Source organism: Juglans microcarpa x Juglans regia, chromosome 6D, assembly GCF_004785595.1.
Source record: "Juglans microcarpa x Juglans regia isolate MS1-56 chromosome 6D, Jm3101_v1.0, whole genome shotgun sequence".
NCBI classification, from domain to species: Eukaryota; Viridiplantae; Streptophyta; class Magnoliopsida; order Fagales; family Juglandaceae; genus Juglans; species Juglans microcarpa x Juglans regia.
Window position 1 is genome coordinate 23,465,492 of NC_054604.1, and position 15,659 is coordinate 23,481,150.

General features: G+C 40.9%; 1 protein-coding gene across 1 annotated transcript; it reads left to right on the top strand.

Annotated features, from left to right (window-relative positions):
- Nucleotides 1-11,460: 11,460 nt before the first annotated feature.
- On the top strand, nucleotides 11,461-14,539 carry LOC121234175 (pentatricopeptide repeat-containing protein At3g49170, chloroplastic). Its single transcript, XM_041130010.1, has one exon. The coding sequence runs from the start codon at nucleotides 11,563-11,565 to the stop codon at nucleotides 14,128-14,130; it is 2,568 nt and encodes an 855-aa protein (XP_040985944.1). The 5' UTR covers nucleotides 11,461-11,562; the 3' UTR covers nucleotides 14,131-14,539.
- The last annotated feature ends 1,120 nt before the right edge of the window (nucleotides 14,540-15,659 follow it).

Below are 15,659 nucleotides of genomic sequence, written 5' to 3' on the forward strand. Positions count from 1 at the left end.
CTGTTTTTCTATTTCAGGTACAATGCCTTCCAAATTCACCTTAAGCTAAATCTTAAAAAAAAAAAAAAACTGGGTATGAATATATAAATCGATTTTAAAAAAAGTAATAAAATTAAAAAAAAAAAAAAAAAAAAAAAAAAAAAAAACCATGACCGAGACAGAGTCAAGGTCCAGGACCAACTTTAATTGGAGTCTTTGGACATAGTTGTGGAAATATTGGCAAAAAACAGAGTCATTCCCCACCAAACACGCTCGAGTGAAATCTCGTGGAAAGCCGGCACACCTTTCTCCGATAACAAATTTTATAATATATCTTATAAAAGAGAATATTTTACAAAATCATGTTATTTTTATAAAGTATTTTATAAAAATATTTTTTATTTTAAAAGTAATGTTTTTATTTATTTTTTTTATATTTAATAATAAGTTATTTTATTATCAAGTTGGCACGTAGAATCTATTATTTACATAATTTAAATAATAAAATTAATCTGTAAAATTTAAATTTTAAAATTAATATTCGAACAAAATTATGTTATATAATTTTGCTGCATGTACTGATCTACACATCGTCATGAAAGTAGAATTTTTGTTTAATTAGAGGTTCATGTATTTATGCTAAAAAAAAATTTGCAACTCGAGAAAGTAGTATCATTTAGTTTATTCAATTTGAATCGGTTAAAAATCAAATTTATTTCAATATTATTTGATTCGATCACAAGATTAGTTTGGGGCAACAAAAACCTTTTTGTCACTCCAAAATAACATAAAGATATAGAGAAAGTGTTAAGGAAGAAGGAGTGGTGATCATAGCACATCACCAATATATATCATCTTTAACTCAAGCCAACACAAGAAGCAAAATGCAGGCAAGTTATTGGAATCTGGTTATGGCTAATTAATATAGCTCATCACTCAATCAGTGATCCTAATCTAGTGCTGCCTCACCTTTAATTTCCTTTCCACATGCACTCTCAGACTAGTGCTATTCCTCTTACATTTTCTACATCCTCACCACCTGCTAGCGCCTCAAATCCTCTTCTTGCTGCCTCTACATCTTCCAGCATCCCTTTACTTTTACCTATAATTCCATATTTTCATCCTACGGTACTCGCTATGTCAAAAGCAGGTATTTCCCGATCAAAACATCTTTTTGACCGCCAAGCCTTGTACAATATCCGGCACCCCTTTGTTTCCTTCAACACTATCACCCTTCCACCTGAACCTAAAACCTTTGCTTAGGCCAACAAGTCCACAGCTTGGACTCATGCAATGGCTACCGAGTTTGCAGCTCTAAAGGACAATCAAACATGAGAGCTATGTCCATGACCATTGAATAAAAGTGTGATCAATTACAAGTGGCTATACAAATTAAAGCTCAAGGCTGATGGTAGTATTGATAGACACATAGTCAGATTGGTAGCCAAAAGCTTCCTATGGCAAGATGGAGTTGATTTTACTGAAACTTTCAATTCTGTGATAAAACCGACAACAATTTCTTTGGTTTTAGCTCTAGCAGCCCATTTTAAGCAGTCAATCCGTCAGTTAGATGTATTGAATGCCTTTCTACATGGCTATTTGAAAGAAAAAAGTTTTCATGGAGCAGCTAGCTGGTTTTCGAAACCCTCGTCACCCTGATTTTATTTTCAAAGTTGATGGTCTTCACCTCTGCTAGTCAAAGTACATCACTGACCTGTTTCACAAAGCTAAACTGCTTGGTGCAAGCCATATTCCAATCCCTTAGCTTCTAGTTCAAAGATCTCTAAATTCTTTGAAGAGCCCTTAGCTGATGCAACCGAGTATAGACAATCGGTAGGAACACTTCAATACTACACCATCACTAGGCCAAACATAGCTTTACTTGTCAACCAGCTATGTCAATTTATACACTCCTCGACAACTGAACATTGGTTTGCTCTCTAGCGAGTGTTAAGGTATCTCAAGTTTGCTGCTGATCATGGCCTACAATACACTGAAGGTCCTATCCAACTTCAGACTTTTTGTGACTCAGATTGGGTTGGCTATGTTGATGACCGCAAGTCCACCACTGGTTTTGCTATTTTTCTCAGACCTTGTCTTGTCTCATGGAGTGCTATGGCATTGATAAATACAAAATTATTTTGGTGTGATAATTTAGGAGACATTGCTCTTGCCTCCAACCCCATCTTCCATGCAAGGACAAATCATATAGAGATTGACTACCATTTTATCAGAGAGAAGCTCCTCAACAAGGATATTACATGAAATATATCTCCACTTCAGTTCAAATTGCAGGCATTTTTACTAAAGGCCTGCCCATAACTCGATTCTCATTTCTTCGTGATAGGCTCATAGTCTATAGCTCTCCCATAAGCTTGTGGATGGTTGTTAAGGAAGAATGAGTAGTCATATCTACATCAGCAATATTGTACTTAACTCAAGCCAAGACACAAGCTGAGGGCATTGGCAATAGTGACATAGCTGTACCATCCATGATTCAAACACAACATGCAGACAACTCATTCGAATCTAGTTATGGCTAATATGGCTTACTCAATCTATGATCCTTGTTTCCTTATCTGTAAAGCATTACTTAGTGAGAAAGATATACACTTTTCCTTTGACATATTATTTATTTCAAAAAGTATGTGGATGTGAATTTGTTAATATTGATTTGTGATTGCATTAATTTGCAATTGCAATGGTTGGGTGATTAGTTGTGTATGAGTTTGAAAATATGAGAATCTGAGTTTTATATTTAGAGAGAGAGACAGAGAGAGAGGAAGGGGGGGGGGGTTCCCATTTTGAGATTTTGGTTGCCTTTCTCCTTGAAGCACTACTTTCCATCCATGACAATTGGTATATGCTCTTTTATCCATCACAAGGGATATATTTATGTTAATGTGTGAATATGAACAATAACCAGAGGCTAATCCACCAAACAAAATAGTAGAGCCTCCCAAGTGGACTCCATGGCCAAGTGCTCTCTTCTCCAAGCTCAACACCATTGCTGCCCTCTTAGTTCTTTGGGCAATTCTATGTACTTGCATCATCAACAAAGCCTAGCCCATATCCCAAGTTAATCCTACATACCATTGGTGAATCCCAATGTTAAGGATGTGTTCCACAGTCCTCTAAAGCTCTCTACCTGCGATAAATAAAGATGGCTACCTAGGGTGCCTGATGCACTTCTGATACCCAAGTTAGTGATATGTAGAAAGAATTATCACTCAAAACTTTGAGAATGTCCCTTCTTACCTTCTTATAATGTATATATCGGCATGGTAGATTACCGATAAGTACTGGCGATAGGTTTGACCCTCTAGTTGTTCATATCAACTTGTATCTTCAATAGGATAGTCATCCCGAAGATATTGGGTTTATCCTAAATATTTGGTTTTATTGTCCTACCCATCCTACCTGGTGGTTACAAAATGGAGTCGTATTGGTCTCTAAGACCTAGACAACTACTTCGTTCTGCCTTTGGTCTAGTATCAGTTGGACCTCTCACTAGTTAGGCCTTTAGATTGGCCCATTTCCTACTGAGGATTATAAGGACTCTCCACCCAAAGTTGCCCTCCCAACCATCTCATGTGTGCTTAAATCAGGTTTGTATAACATTTTTTTCTAAAAGACAACTTCAATTAAAACTTCACCTGGTGAGAGAGGACAATGAGAGGTTGAATACATCCATAGAAATGTGGACATGGAAGCACTTTCAAATGAACGCATGAAAGTAGAAGTATAGAATTCAAATAGGATATAGAAGTTGGATCTCATTTTATTTTGAAATTTTGGAGTCCAATCATCTCACTTTTAGTTTAGAAGGCCAATCCTAGTGCATGGAGTCCATGCATCTATCAAATGTTTTTTTTTTTTGGTTAAATGCAATGAGTGCTTAGGTGGATTTAAATATTTTAAAATATTTATTCAAATTTTAGAATATAAAAAAATAAAATGAGTCTTATAATATTTACTAAATATTCATTTGTCTACAAGAAATTAACTCTGGATAGTTGTGAATGTCATGGAACGCATTTTGTATTCATCTCTCTATTTTATACTCTAAAATATTTATTGACAAGTAATTCAAAGTTTTTATCAAGTGGTATGTTATAGTAGGTGTTAACGTCGTTTTTCGCATGTCCTTGGACCAGACTTCAACAACTCAGGTCTTCCACAATGAGCCTTGCACAGAAAAGAATGTAATGTGGCTTGGAGAGGGCGGCCTCAGGGCCGGGGAATCTCCGATACTGAAGTCAGTAAATGCACTTGGAATGTAGTAAATAAGTAAGAGAGTCTGAGGATCAGAGAGAGTTTTCTCGTACCTGGATCAAATATTTATACTACAGGTTTGAAGAGCTGATTATGCCTATTACTATGAGGTCCGGGTTCCTCATACTATTCATTTTGTCAGAACCTTTAAATGCGGCATGGCTCTGCGACAACCCATTAATGTGGTGTGGCTCTCCACTGGCATTATTAATGTGACGTGTTGTCTAGGTGGCAGAGATATTAATGCATCGTGGTTCTCCAACCTTCTCTTCTAGGTCAGCCTTTCTCCTGGTCCATTCATGCTTTCTCCGTTAGTAGATTGACGGTCATTCGTATGTCACGTCTATTATATGGACGAGCACTTGATGACTGGATACTATTTGATGGACCTCAGATCGACGAGTCTTATCCCTTGCTGCACCATCCTTCCAACAAGTCACATACATGGGATTCTCCCAGTGGGCCGGATTTATGACTATTCATCCCAGGCCAAGCTTAGCTGTGCCTCCTGGGCTTTGAGGGGAAAATCCCCTCACAGTTATCTCGTTAATTCTTTCTGGACGAGTCCGGGAAGAATTCTTCTTACGAACTGCCAACTTCCCAACTTGTTCGGTAGCTTGATGGGTGATGGTTTGTATTTTACATATGTGGCGATACAGTGCCAGTTACATTTTCACATTAAATGACATCCATTCGATTTCTGTGTTATGGCTTCGTTCTTTACTAGCATTAACTCCACACGTTATATCAACATATATGTTCTATGGCAGTTGCGATAATCAAGAGATTCTAGCTCTCTGGGGAGGGGACATGTGGCGTCCGATGGTGATTCGTGGAGTTATGACGTTTAGGTAAGCCAAACGCTTATCTCGCCTATATAAGGACCCTTCTCCCAATTAGAATTACCATCATACTCACTTCTACCTTTTTTTTTTTTTTTTTTGCTTTTGAAGTCCCTTTGTGTCATTTGTCTATCTTTCATAGTTCTGATGGGTTCTGCACATCCTAGTGGGCGATAGGTCCGCTGGTGGCGCTCAATCCACCGCTAGTTGTGGTGGTCTGTACGTAGGAGAGTGGAGCCATCCATCCTTTGTTGTTGGGGTCTCGTATCCTTTATTCTCGTTCTTGCCATTTTGCTTATTATGCTTCCTCGTTCTCGCCATTTTGCTTACGGGGCTCAATTTCAAAAGCTTATCTGGATATTAAAATCTCTTCGGATGCCTGCACCTGAACTCGCTGCATGCTTGTTCACAGTGGAGAAGTGCTTTTGTTGCAGTGGCGAGTGGCTCGGTAGCCGTGGTGCTCTTATTCTCGGCACTATCTTCATCGCTGTCTAGAACACAGACGACTGCATTTTACCGTCTAATTTCCTTTCGTCCCAGAGCACCTTTCCACTAGATCACTTATCCTCCTTGTAGCCTGTGCGGTTGTATGCGGCCTTATGGTGTAACTTGTTCCTTGTGTTTCCTTTTGTCAAGTTTTCTTTTTGTTCCTTAGCACTTTGCGGCCTTATGTTGTAGTAATTTCCTTCTGCGACTTCATGATATAATTTGTTCCTTGGCACTTTGTAGCCTTATGTTGTAATAATTTCCTTCTGGGACTTTATGATATAATTTACCTTTGTATTCCGGCTTCATGATGTAATATGTCTTTTGTAATGCTGTGTGGTTAATAAAATGATTTTTTGTATCTGACTGTGTCCTTCCTGCATTTTCCTTGTCGTATTGTTTCCGACTTTCCTTGTTGTATTGTTTTTGTGTTTTCCTTTCTACATTTCTTCTCGCACTTCTCGACCTCTTTTTTTTTTTTTTAATCCTGCATAAGTAATTTTGTGTATCCGGCTGTACCTTTTTCGTATTTTCCTTGCTTGCTGACACTTTGTATGGTCTCTTTTTGTGGCAATATGCTTCTTTTCTGTAGAGTTTTCTTTCTTTGGGTAGTCGTAAGACTTAGACCTATACTCCATTGGGGAGGGTCAGGCTACCTCAAGTTAGCCTCCCCTTTTTTGTTTCCCCAAGGAGGTAACTTTTTCGGGCTGCCATTAGGGCAGTCCGCTTTTTCACCATGATAGGAGTTGGGGTAAGTTTTTCCGGTCATCTCGTAGGCGGCACCCGCTCACCTCTACGGGACAGGCAAGGTCGCCCTTAGGCCGACCTTCCCCTTCTGGCCCCACAGGGAGGTCGGCTGTTCAGGCAATTTGTTACTGGATCTGCTCCCACTCGTTGACATTATAGGGAAAGGTAATGCTTTGAGCCAGGTTGGCGTTAGACTTACTCTTCATTCGCAGTGGAGGTTGGGATAAGTTTTCGAGTTGCTGCGAGGGCACAACTGGCTCTCCTCTGCGGGAAGGATAAGGTCACCCTTGGGCCGACCTTTCCCTATAGTATCCTGCAGGGAGGTAAGTTTTTAAGACAGTTTGTTACTAAATCTGCTCCCACCTATTGACACTCACGATGAAGGTAAATTTTTCTGATCTTGGGTAGCTGAGGACTAACCCGCACTCCGTTGTGAGAAGGACAAGGCAACCGCAACCTTAAGGCCTACCTTTCCCTATAGTATCTTGCGATGAGGCAAATTTAGACAACAATTGGCTGACCGCTCTTCGCCGTGATAGGAGTAGGTGTAATTTATTCGGGAGGGCAATGTGCCGGTCCCACTCTCCTCTGGGTGAGGGATAAGGCCACCCTTGGGCTGACCTTTCCTTATAGTATGTCGCAGGGAGATAAGATAAGTTTTCGGGCAGTTTGTTACTTGACTCGTTCCCGCTCGTTGATATCACAGGAAAGCTAAGTGTTGGGTCAAGCTGGTGCTAATCCCACTCTTTGTTGCGAAAGAGGTCCGGATAATGCATTTGGGAGGGCCGTGGGCCGATCCCGCTCTCCTCTATGGGAGGGATAAGGCCATCCTTAGACCGATCTTTCCATATAGTGTCCCGTGAGGAGGTAAGTCTCCGGGCAGTTTGTTATTAAACCCGCACTCACCTGTTGACGTCCATGAGGAAGGTAAGTTTTATCTTTGGGTTGCCATCGGCTGACCTGCTCTCCATCGCGGGAGGGATTAGGCAACCCTTAAGCCTACCTTTCCCTATGGTGCCCGGCGAGGATGTAAGTTGTTGATGACCTTGTAGCCGTTTTTTTGTTGTTGTTGTTGGTGTCATACTGGTAATGAGAGCGTGTAACAGATGTTTTGTGTTGTCCTAAAAAGTTGCGTCTTATTAATTAAAAAGGAATGTACAAGCTTAGTGTAGAGACATTACAAAGTTCAAGGGGCCCAAGTTCCCACTTAGGGGAGGTCGTCGCTCGTCCTCTTCTCCAGAGCTGCGCACCATCCCTTCCTTCCTAGAAACTTGGCAAGGCGAATCACAGATGGAAGCCTGCCGTTGTTTCTCTGGCGGTGTCCCGCCTATGTCGTCCTCTTGGCATTGCCCAAGGCGGGTTCTTCATCTTTCTGCCTCAGCTTCTACACGTAGCACTCCCTTGGGAACACTTGCTCCCCCGAACTTCCCCCACTCCTTGGGGAGTTGAGAATTTCATTTTGAGGAAGTAGGTCGATGTGACAGCCTTTAAGCAGTTGAGAGTGGGCCTCCTGATGATGGCGTTGTATGCCGATGAAGTTTTTACCACTATGAAGTCGACCATAGTTAGGGCTGTGTAAGGCTACTTCCCACCTAGAGGTGGTCTCCACTGGCTAGACGATGCCTTCTGGAGAAGCCTTTTAAGGGCATGGGGGCGGGCAATAGCTGGGAGGTCTCAATACCCATCTTGATGAAAGCTTCACAGAACAGTATGTTCGCAGAGCTCTAGTTGTCAATGAGGATTCTGTAGGTGGTGAAGTTGGCGATGAGCATGGTAACCACTAAGGCGTCGTCGTGGGGGTACATAACCCCTTTTTCATCAGCCTCCGCAAATGAGATTACTAGAGTGGGGTTGCCCCTTTGTTGCTTGGCGAGGTGATACTCGATTGAGTACACCTCGTGGTATCGGGTCCACCTGACATGCGCTTTCTGTCCTGATGGGGTGATGCCCCCGCTTGTGAACCTTCCTACTATGGTTTGAATTTCCTCGAGAGGCGGTTGCTGCCTTGGTGGTGATTGGGGGGATCCGACGATGGCCCCCTATTGCTAGCCTTTGAGGGTTGTTTTCTCATCGGTGCTAGTCACCCTGATCTTGGCTCCTTTCCCTCGATCTTCTCATTGGCTCTTGCACTTGTCTCCTAGCCAGGGAGTGGCGACGCCTCTGTTGTTCTGCATATTCCTTCCTTCCATCCGGGGAGCGACAATCCTCAGTGTTGTGTGAGGTGGACCGATGGTACGTGCAGTATCGGCGCATTGCTCCCTGTCGTCCTCCCCTTGAATGGTGAATATGGGCTGGTCATACCGCAGCCCGGGTCCCTTCGTCGGGGCTTCCTCTCATCATTTCTCCTGGGAGTCCATTTCCTCTTTCTTATGAGGTTTGGCCTTAGTTGGGGCCTTCCCTTTCTTTCCGCGCACTCTATTTCCTTCCTTTGCGGCTCAGTCAACGCTCGAAAGGTGTCTTCCGCATTGATGAAGTTGTCGGCCTGGTCCATGAAATCTCGTAATGTCGCGGGAGTCTGCTTGGCAAATTCTGCCATAAACTAGGAGCGCGGCTAGAAGCCTCCTAAGAGTGCCGCCAAAGTGATCTTCTCATCTTGATCATCGGCGGTCATGCGCTCTTTATTGAATTGGACAAGGTAGGATTTCAGGCTCTCGTCCTCTGTTTGTTTGATAGTGAAGAGGTACGTGGCCGGGCGCCGCCTCCTTTAACTAGACATGAATTGGGTTAGGAACAGCCTGGCTAGCTTGCTGAAGCTGTCCTCTGACTATTAACGTCATGTTTCACACTCCCTTGGGTTAGGCTCCAACAACTCAAGTCTTCCACAGTGAGCCTTGCACAAAGAAGAATGTAATGTGGCTTGGAGAGGGTGGCTTCTAGGCCGGGGAATCTCTGATGCCAAAGTCAGTAAATGCACTTGAAATATAGTAAATAAGTAAGGAAGTCTAGGGATCAGAGAGAGTTTTTTCGTACCTAAGATCAACTATTTATACTACAAGTTCAAAGAGCTGATTATGCTTGTTACTATGAGGTCCGGGTTCCTCACACTATTCATTTTGTCAGAACTTTTAAATGCGGCGTGGCTTTGCGACGGCGTCCTTATTGTGGCGTGTTGTCCGAGTGGCAGAGCCATTAATGCAGCGTGGTTCTCCAACCTTCTTCTTTGGGTCTGCCTTTCTCCTAGTGCGTTCCTGCTTTCTCTGTCAGTAGATCGACGGTCCTTCGTATGTCATGCCTGCTGTGTGGACGAGCACTTGATGATTGGACACTATTCGAGGGGCCTTAGATCGACGAGTCCCATCCCCTGCTGCACCATCCCTCCAATAGGTCATGTACAGGGGATTCTTGGGCCTTGGGGTGAAAATCCCCTTACAGTAAGGTTGGGCAAAACCTCTGTCGGCTTCGACTCTGACCGACGCTTGCTCCAACTCCAATTCCAATGGAGTCGAAACATCGAAAATCGAAATTGAAGTTAAAATTTCTTCTAAAAATATTATTGGAGTTGGAGCGGAGATCGACTTGGACTTCGAACTCTAACTGCATCTCTGCTATTTGTTCACTGTCTACCTTCCTACTGCCTTAAACTTTACTGGTTCTTACAGCTTCTCTTGACAAAGACAGAAAATTCTATCTATTCTATTAGCCATTTATGGCAGGCTTGGGGCCTTAGATGAGATACAAAAGTCTCATCTGATATCATTTCATTTCATTTTATCTTATTTTCAAACATAATTCAAAATATAAAATCTTCAAACTAATCATTACAATTTTTTCAAACTTTTAAATAAAAATAAAAATAATTCTAACTTTTTTAAATCCCCAAACAAAAATAATATTATAAAATTATATTATTACAATATTTTAACTTTATAATATTTTTTATTCAACTTTTTCTCTCTCCTTTCTCAAAACTCAAAAAATATCCATCGTAAACTATCTAATTATTATTCATAAACTATCTTACTATTTTTCACAAGATTTTATCTCATCTCAGTTTTTAAACAAGCACTTAACATCTCATAAACAAGCACTTAACCTATCTTTCCTGATGGATTTACTTTCTCGAGCTTGGTAATTCCTGGCATAGGTTCAAAATTTCAAGTCAAAAGTCTCAACTAACTTATTATTATTATGATTTTATCGCCAAAATTGTCTCTTTTTCTCAAGTAACCTTATTTTACGTGTTTTCACTCCCATGGGTTCGAATCAATAAGTCACTCTCCTAACTCGTTCATTTTCTCAATTTTCAAGTAACTTTGTTTTATAGCCCAGTGTTAGCTTCGACTTTCGAGTTACCAATCCCGCTAATTCCTTTTCATCCCTTTTCATCGACGGTTTAACTTTTTCCATTTTTGCTGATTGTTTGTTTTTGGGACCAAGTTTCTCACCATCCGAACTTGGAAGTCCTCTTCAATCATGGCGGTTTATGAGAGGGTAATTCTGAATCTTCTTTTCCGTCTCAACCATTCCAACACCTTCCATTTTCTTTTCCTCTCATTTTCTTTTCCGCTTTTATCGGCTCGAGTTATCTTATAAGAATGACATACTCATTCTCGAGACTCTATATCATCACGGTGGCTTTGCACCGTTGATGTCATCATAAGCGAGGGCGACCGAGGCATCTCTCTCTCTCTTCGACGCTCCAACTTCGACAACTTTGATCGGAATTAGAGTCTGCTACTGATCGAAGTCGGAGTTGGAGTTGGAGTCCAACTTCGACTTCAACTTTGGTCGGAGTTTAGAGTTGGGCTTTCCGACTATGTTGGAGTCGTAGCCCAACCCTAGTTATGGGTAGCACTATAGCTATTGAGGATCCTCCAACAAGGCCATTTGAACTTTTTTTTCATACATTTTTTTATGTTCTTAAACATTTAAAAAATAAAATTCATAACATCATTAAAAAACACTTTCATAATCACTAAGTTAAAAGAAATTGAACCAGAAAAATGTCGAGGACCACCTCTAGATGGTCCAAGCATCTATAGATAAATAATTTGTATAAGTTTCAAATAGATAATAGTCATACAAACCTTTGTAAAAAATGAGCACTCACCTAAAATAAAAGTAAAAATTTAAAACTTATACGTAATATTAATCTTTCCTATCTATGCGCAGTCTGCAGTATACACTTTACAAATTGCATATCATTTACCTTCAGTTTACGAGAGAGAGAAAAGAGGTACAAATCGTATCTTCAAACTTGGGGTGTTGGTTCTGTTTGAACTTTGAAGAAAATATGCTCGCCCTCTCTTTTCCTTCTCCCTCCAAACTCCCCTCAGCTTCTCCCAAGCCCTCGAACCCTTCTTCAGGCCGTAACCTTCCATCGTCAAAACCATCATCCCCAACCCCAACCTTTGAAGTCCTTAACCACCGTCTGACCCATCACCACAATGTGGGCCACCTTCACGAAGCAATCTCCACCCTCGACGTCATGGTCCGAAAGGGTGTCCATCCAGATCTCACCACGTTCGCCGTACTCCTCAAATCATGCATCAGGTCCCGGAATTTCCAACTCGGAAAACTTGTCCACAATCGGTTCACGCAGTCCCAACTTGAACCCAACTCCGTCATTTTTAACTCTCTAATCAGCTTGTACTCAAAGTGTGGGGATTGGGCTAAAGCAAAAGCCATATTTGATAGCGTGGGAGATAAGAAAGACTTGGTTTCTTGGAGCGCAATGGTCTCATGTTTTGCAAATAATGATATGGAATTTGAAGCGATTGGGACATTTCTTGAAATGCTTGAAAATGGGTTTCATCCAAATGAGTATTGCTTCGCGGCAGCGATTCGGGCGTGTTCGACTGTGGATACTATCTTGACTGGTAAAATGATTTTTGGGTTTGTGATAAAAAGTGGATATTTTGAGTCCGATGTGTGCGTTGGGTGTGCATTGATTGATATGTTTGTGAAGGGCAGCGGTGATGTGGCATTAGCATATAAGGTCTTTGAGAAAATGCCTGAGAAGAATACAGTGACTTGGACTTTGATGATAACTAGGTTTATGCAATTGGGGTGCCCGAGAGAGGCAATACATTTGTTTTTGGATATGATTTTAAGTGGGAATGTACCGGATCAATTTACATTAAGTGGGGTTTTATCGGCTTGTGCAGAGTTGGAATTGTTGTCTCTTGGGCAGCAATTGCATTCTTGGGTTACGAGGGTGGGAATGCCATTAGATGCTTGTGTTGGTTGTTGTTTGGTGGACATGTATGCAAAGTGTGCATCAGTGGACGATTCAACCAAAGTGTTCAATCGAATGGTAGATCATAATGTCATGTCTTGGACGGCAATTATCACAGGGTATGTGCAAAGTGGAGAATGCGATAAGGAAGCTGTCGAGCTTTTCTGTGAAATGATCACGAGTCACGTGTTGCCAAATCACTTCACCTTTTCAAGTGTTCTCAAGGCATGTGCAAATCTTTCTGATCCGCGTATGGGTGAGCAAGTGTACACCCATGCGGTGAAACTAGGTCTTGCATCAGTTAATTGTGTGGGAAATTCTCTTATTAGCTTGTATGCACGGTCGGGCATGATGGAAGATGCTCGGAAAGCTTTTGATATGCTATTTGAGAAGAATATGATTTCTTACAACACGATTGTTGATGGGTATACCAAAAATTTAAATTCTGAAAAAGCCTTCGAGCTTTTCCATGAAATTGTGGATACAGGAATCGGGGCTAGTGCTTTCACATATGCTAGTCTCCTGAGTGGGGCTGCTAGTATCGTTGCAATTTCTAAGGGCGAGCAAATTCATGCCACTGTACTGAAATCGGGGTTTGAGTCGAACCAATGCATATGTAATGCTTTGATCTCCATGTATTCTAGGTGTGGAAACATAGAAGCTGCTTTCCAAGTTTTTAATCATATGGGAGATTGTAACGTTATATCTTGGACTTCCATGATCACTGGTTTTGCAAAACATGGATTTGCCTCTAGAGCTATGGACATGTTCCATAAAATGCTTGAGGTTGGCGTTAGGCCAAACGAGGTCACCTATATTGCTGTTCTATCTGCTTGTAGCCACGCTAGGCTGATTTCTGAGGGCTGGAAACTCTTCAACTCAATGCACAAAGAATATGGGATTGTTCCGAGAATGGGACACTATGCATGTATGGTTGATTTATTGGGCCGATCAGGATCCCTTTTAGAAGCCTTTGAATTTGTTAACTCAATGCCTTTCAAGGCTGATGCGCTAGTCTGGCGTACATTTCTTGGTGCCTGTCGAGTCCATGGTAATAAAGAGCTTGGAAAACATGCTGCAAAGATGATTCTTGAGCAAGACCCACATGATCCAGCAGCATATATCTTACTATCAAACTTGTATGCTTCCTCTGGTCAATGGGAAGATGTGGCGATAATTAGAAAGACTATGAAAGAGAGGAACTTGATCAAAGAAGCAGGTTGTAGCTGGATAGAGGTGGGAAATAAGGCGCACATGTTCCATGTTGGGGACACTTCACACCCCCTAGCACGTGAGATTTACAGTGAACTGAACCAATTAGCGTTGAAAATAAAGGAATTGGGATATGTACCTGATACGGATTTTGTTCTTCATGACGTGGAGGATGAACTAAAGGAGCAATATTTGTTTCAACACAGCGAGAAAATCGCCGTGGCATTTGGTCTTATAAGCATGTCCAAATCAAAACCCATTAGGGTATTTAAGAATCTTCGTGTTTGTGGAGACTGTCACGCTGCTATCAAGTTAATTTCATTGGCTACAGGAAGGGAAATAGTTGTAAGAGACTCAAACCGATTTCATCACTTCAAAGATGGGTCTTGTTCATGCAGTGATTACTGGTGAGGTTGTTAAAAAACGATGGAATTTTCTCTATGAGAGTTCTGTGCTTACCGGACAGCTACATAAGTTTGTTTTCAACTGATATGAGATTCTCAATCTTCTAGTCATTTCTTGTCAAAACCCTTCAAAGGCTGTTTCTAGTGTGCACGAACAGCAGCTTGCTTTCAGTACGGAGCCCACAAATGGAAAAAGAAAGATTCAGAACACATGATTGCCAGCTAAAAAATTAATCTTTTAAGTTTGATGTATATTTGCCAGTTTCAGTCTTTCAGCTTTAGATGCATCACTTATTCTAATAGCTGTAACCTGTACCATACATTTACCTTCTTTATGTCAACTGTATCTGTAAATTTCATATATGTCCCCTCATTTGATCATATAATTTACAACTATATGTACTTTTTCGCACTAATATTGCCTATTCTTCAGAGTTCCCTCGACTTCACAGTTCTTCAATTTTTCCATTTTTCTTTCTTCGGTAGCCAAGATCATTTTAGTACAAAGAATAAGTGCTCGATCTCACAAACATTTCACGCTGTTAGTGCCTTCAAATGTCTTTTTTTTTTTTAATGATAATGAATCAACGAATCGGGGATTGCTATGATATGAATGTAACAATTACAAATCATATGATGGGTAAAATAAGCCATATCCCCGAATGAGCATAGACTAAGGGATCTCGGGCTTCGGCTCTGTTGAATGCATTTTTCTAAAATAGTTGGAGCTTAACAATACGGTTGAATGGTTCACGATGATGAATTGGGTGTCGATACGGTGCGTAGATGCTCATTCATAAAATAAATAAAGCATATAAAATATAAATAAAGATATACAAAATTTTACGTGATTCGGCATAAAGGCCTACGTCTGCAGGTCATTTGGGTTCTCAATAGAATATAGGATATTAGGGTTCCTAAGAGGTTGAAGAAGATGCCTTGACTTAGAGGTATGGAGTGGAGCCAATCATTCGAGGGGTCTCTATATGAAGAGAAGTCTATAGAAAATTTGTAGATATGTCCATTTATCGATGTATCTCTTTTTCTTTAGAAGAGTTGAGTCATACTTGCCTTATGTCATTTCACATTGTGTATATGAATCCACTTCTTATGACTTTATCTCCCCTCGACTTATTTCTTCATGGCTTTATTACTGGTGACGAGTTTGAACTGGGTTGGGCCGAGTTCATTTTATATCCAATAGATGCCCGATTCTTATGGTCTATTTGTCCAACAAGAAGGTCTTAAAAATCTTCAAGTTAATCATGATAGAGATAGTCTATAGAAACTGTAGAATAATAAATTATGGAAAATTGTCTCTGGTTTTCTATTGTGTAATACAATGAAGATCTTCGAGGCCGAACCTCGAGGAGATTTATGAAATTCAAAATTCATGGTATGGGCCTTCGAGAGGGGGCTTCTGGGAAGTTTGTTTGTGCAAACATTTGCCTGATAATTGAAAGTATGACTGATAATGGCATATGATTATTTATTATTAGTAAAAGTTTTCTAGCTTGTTGACTTGTTCTCGAAGGT

Bases quoted from the DNA above. Each gene is read 5' to 3' on its own strand.
- LOC121234175 (XM_041130010.1), top strand. From the start codon at position 11,563: ATGCTCGCCCTCTCTTTTCCTTCTCCCTCCAAACTCCCCTCAGCTTCT.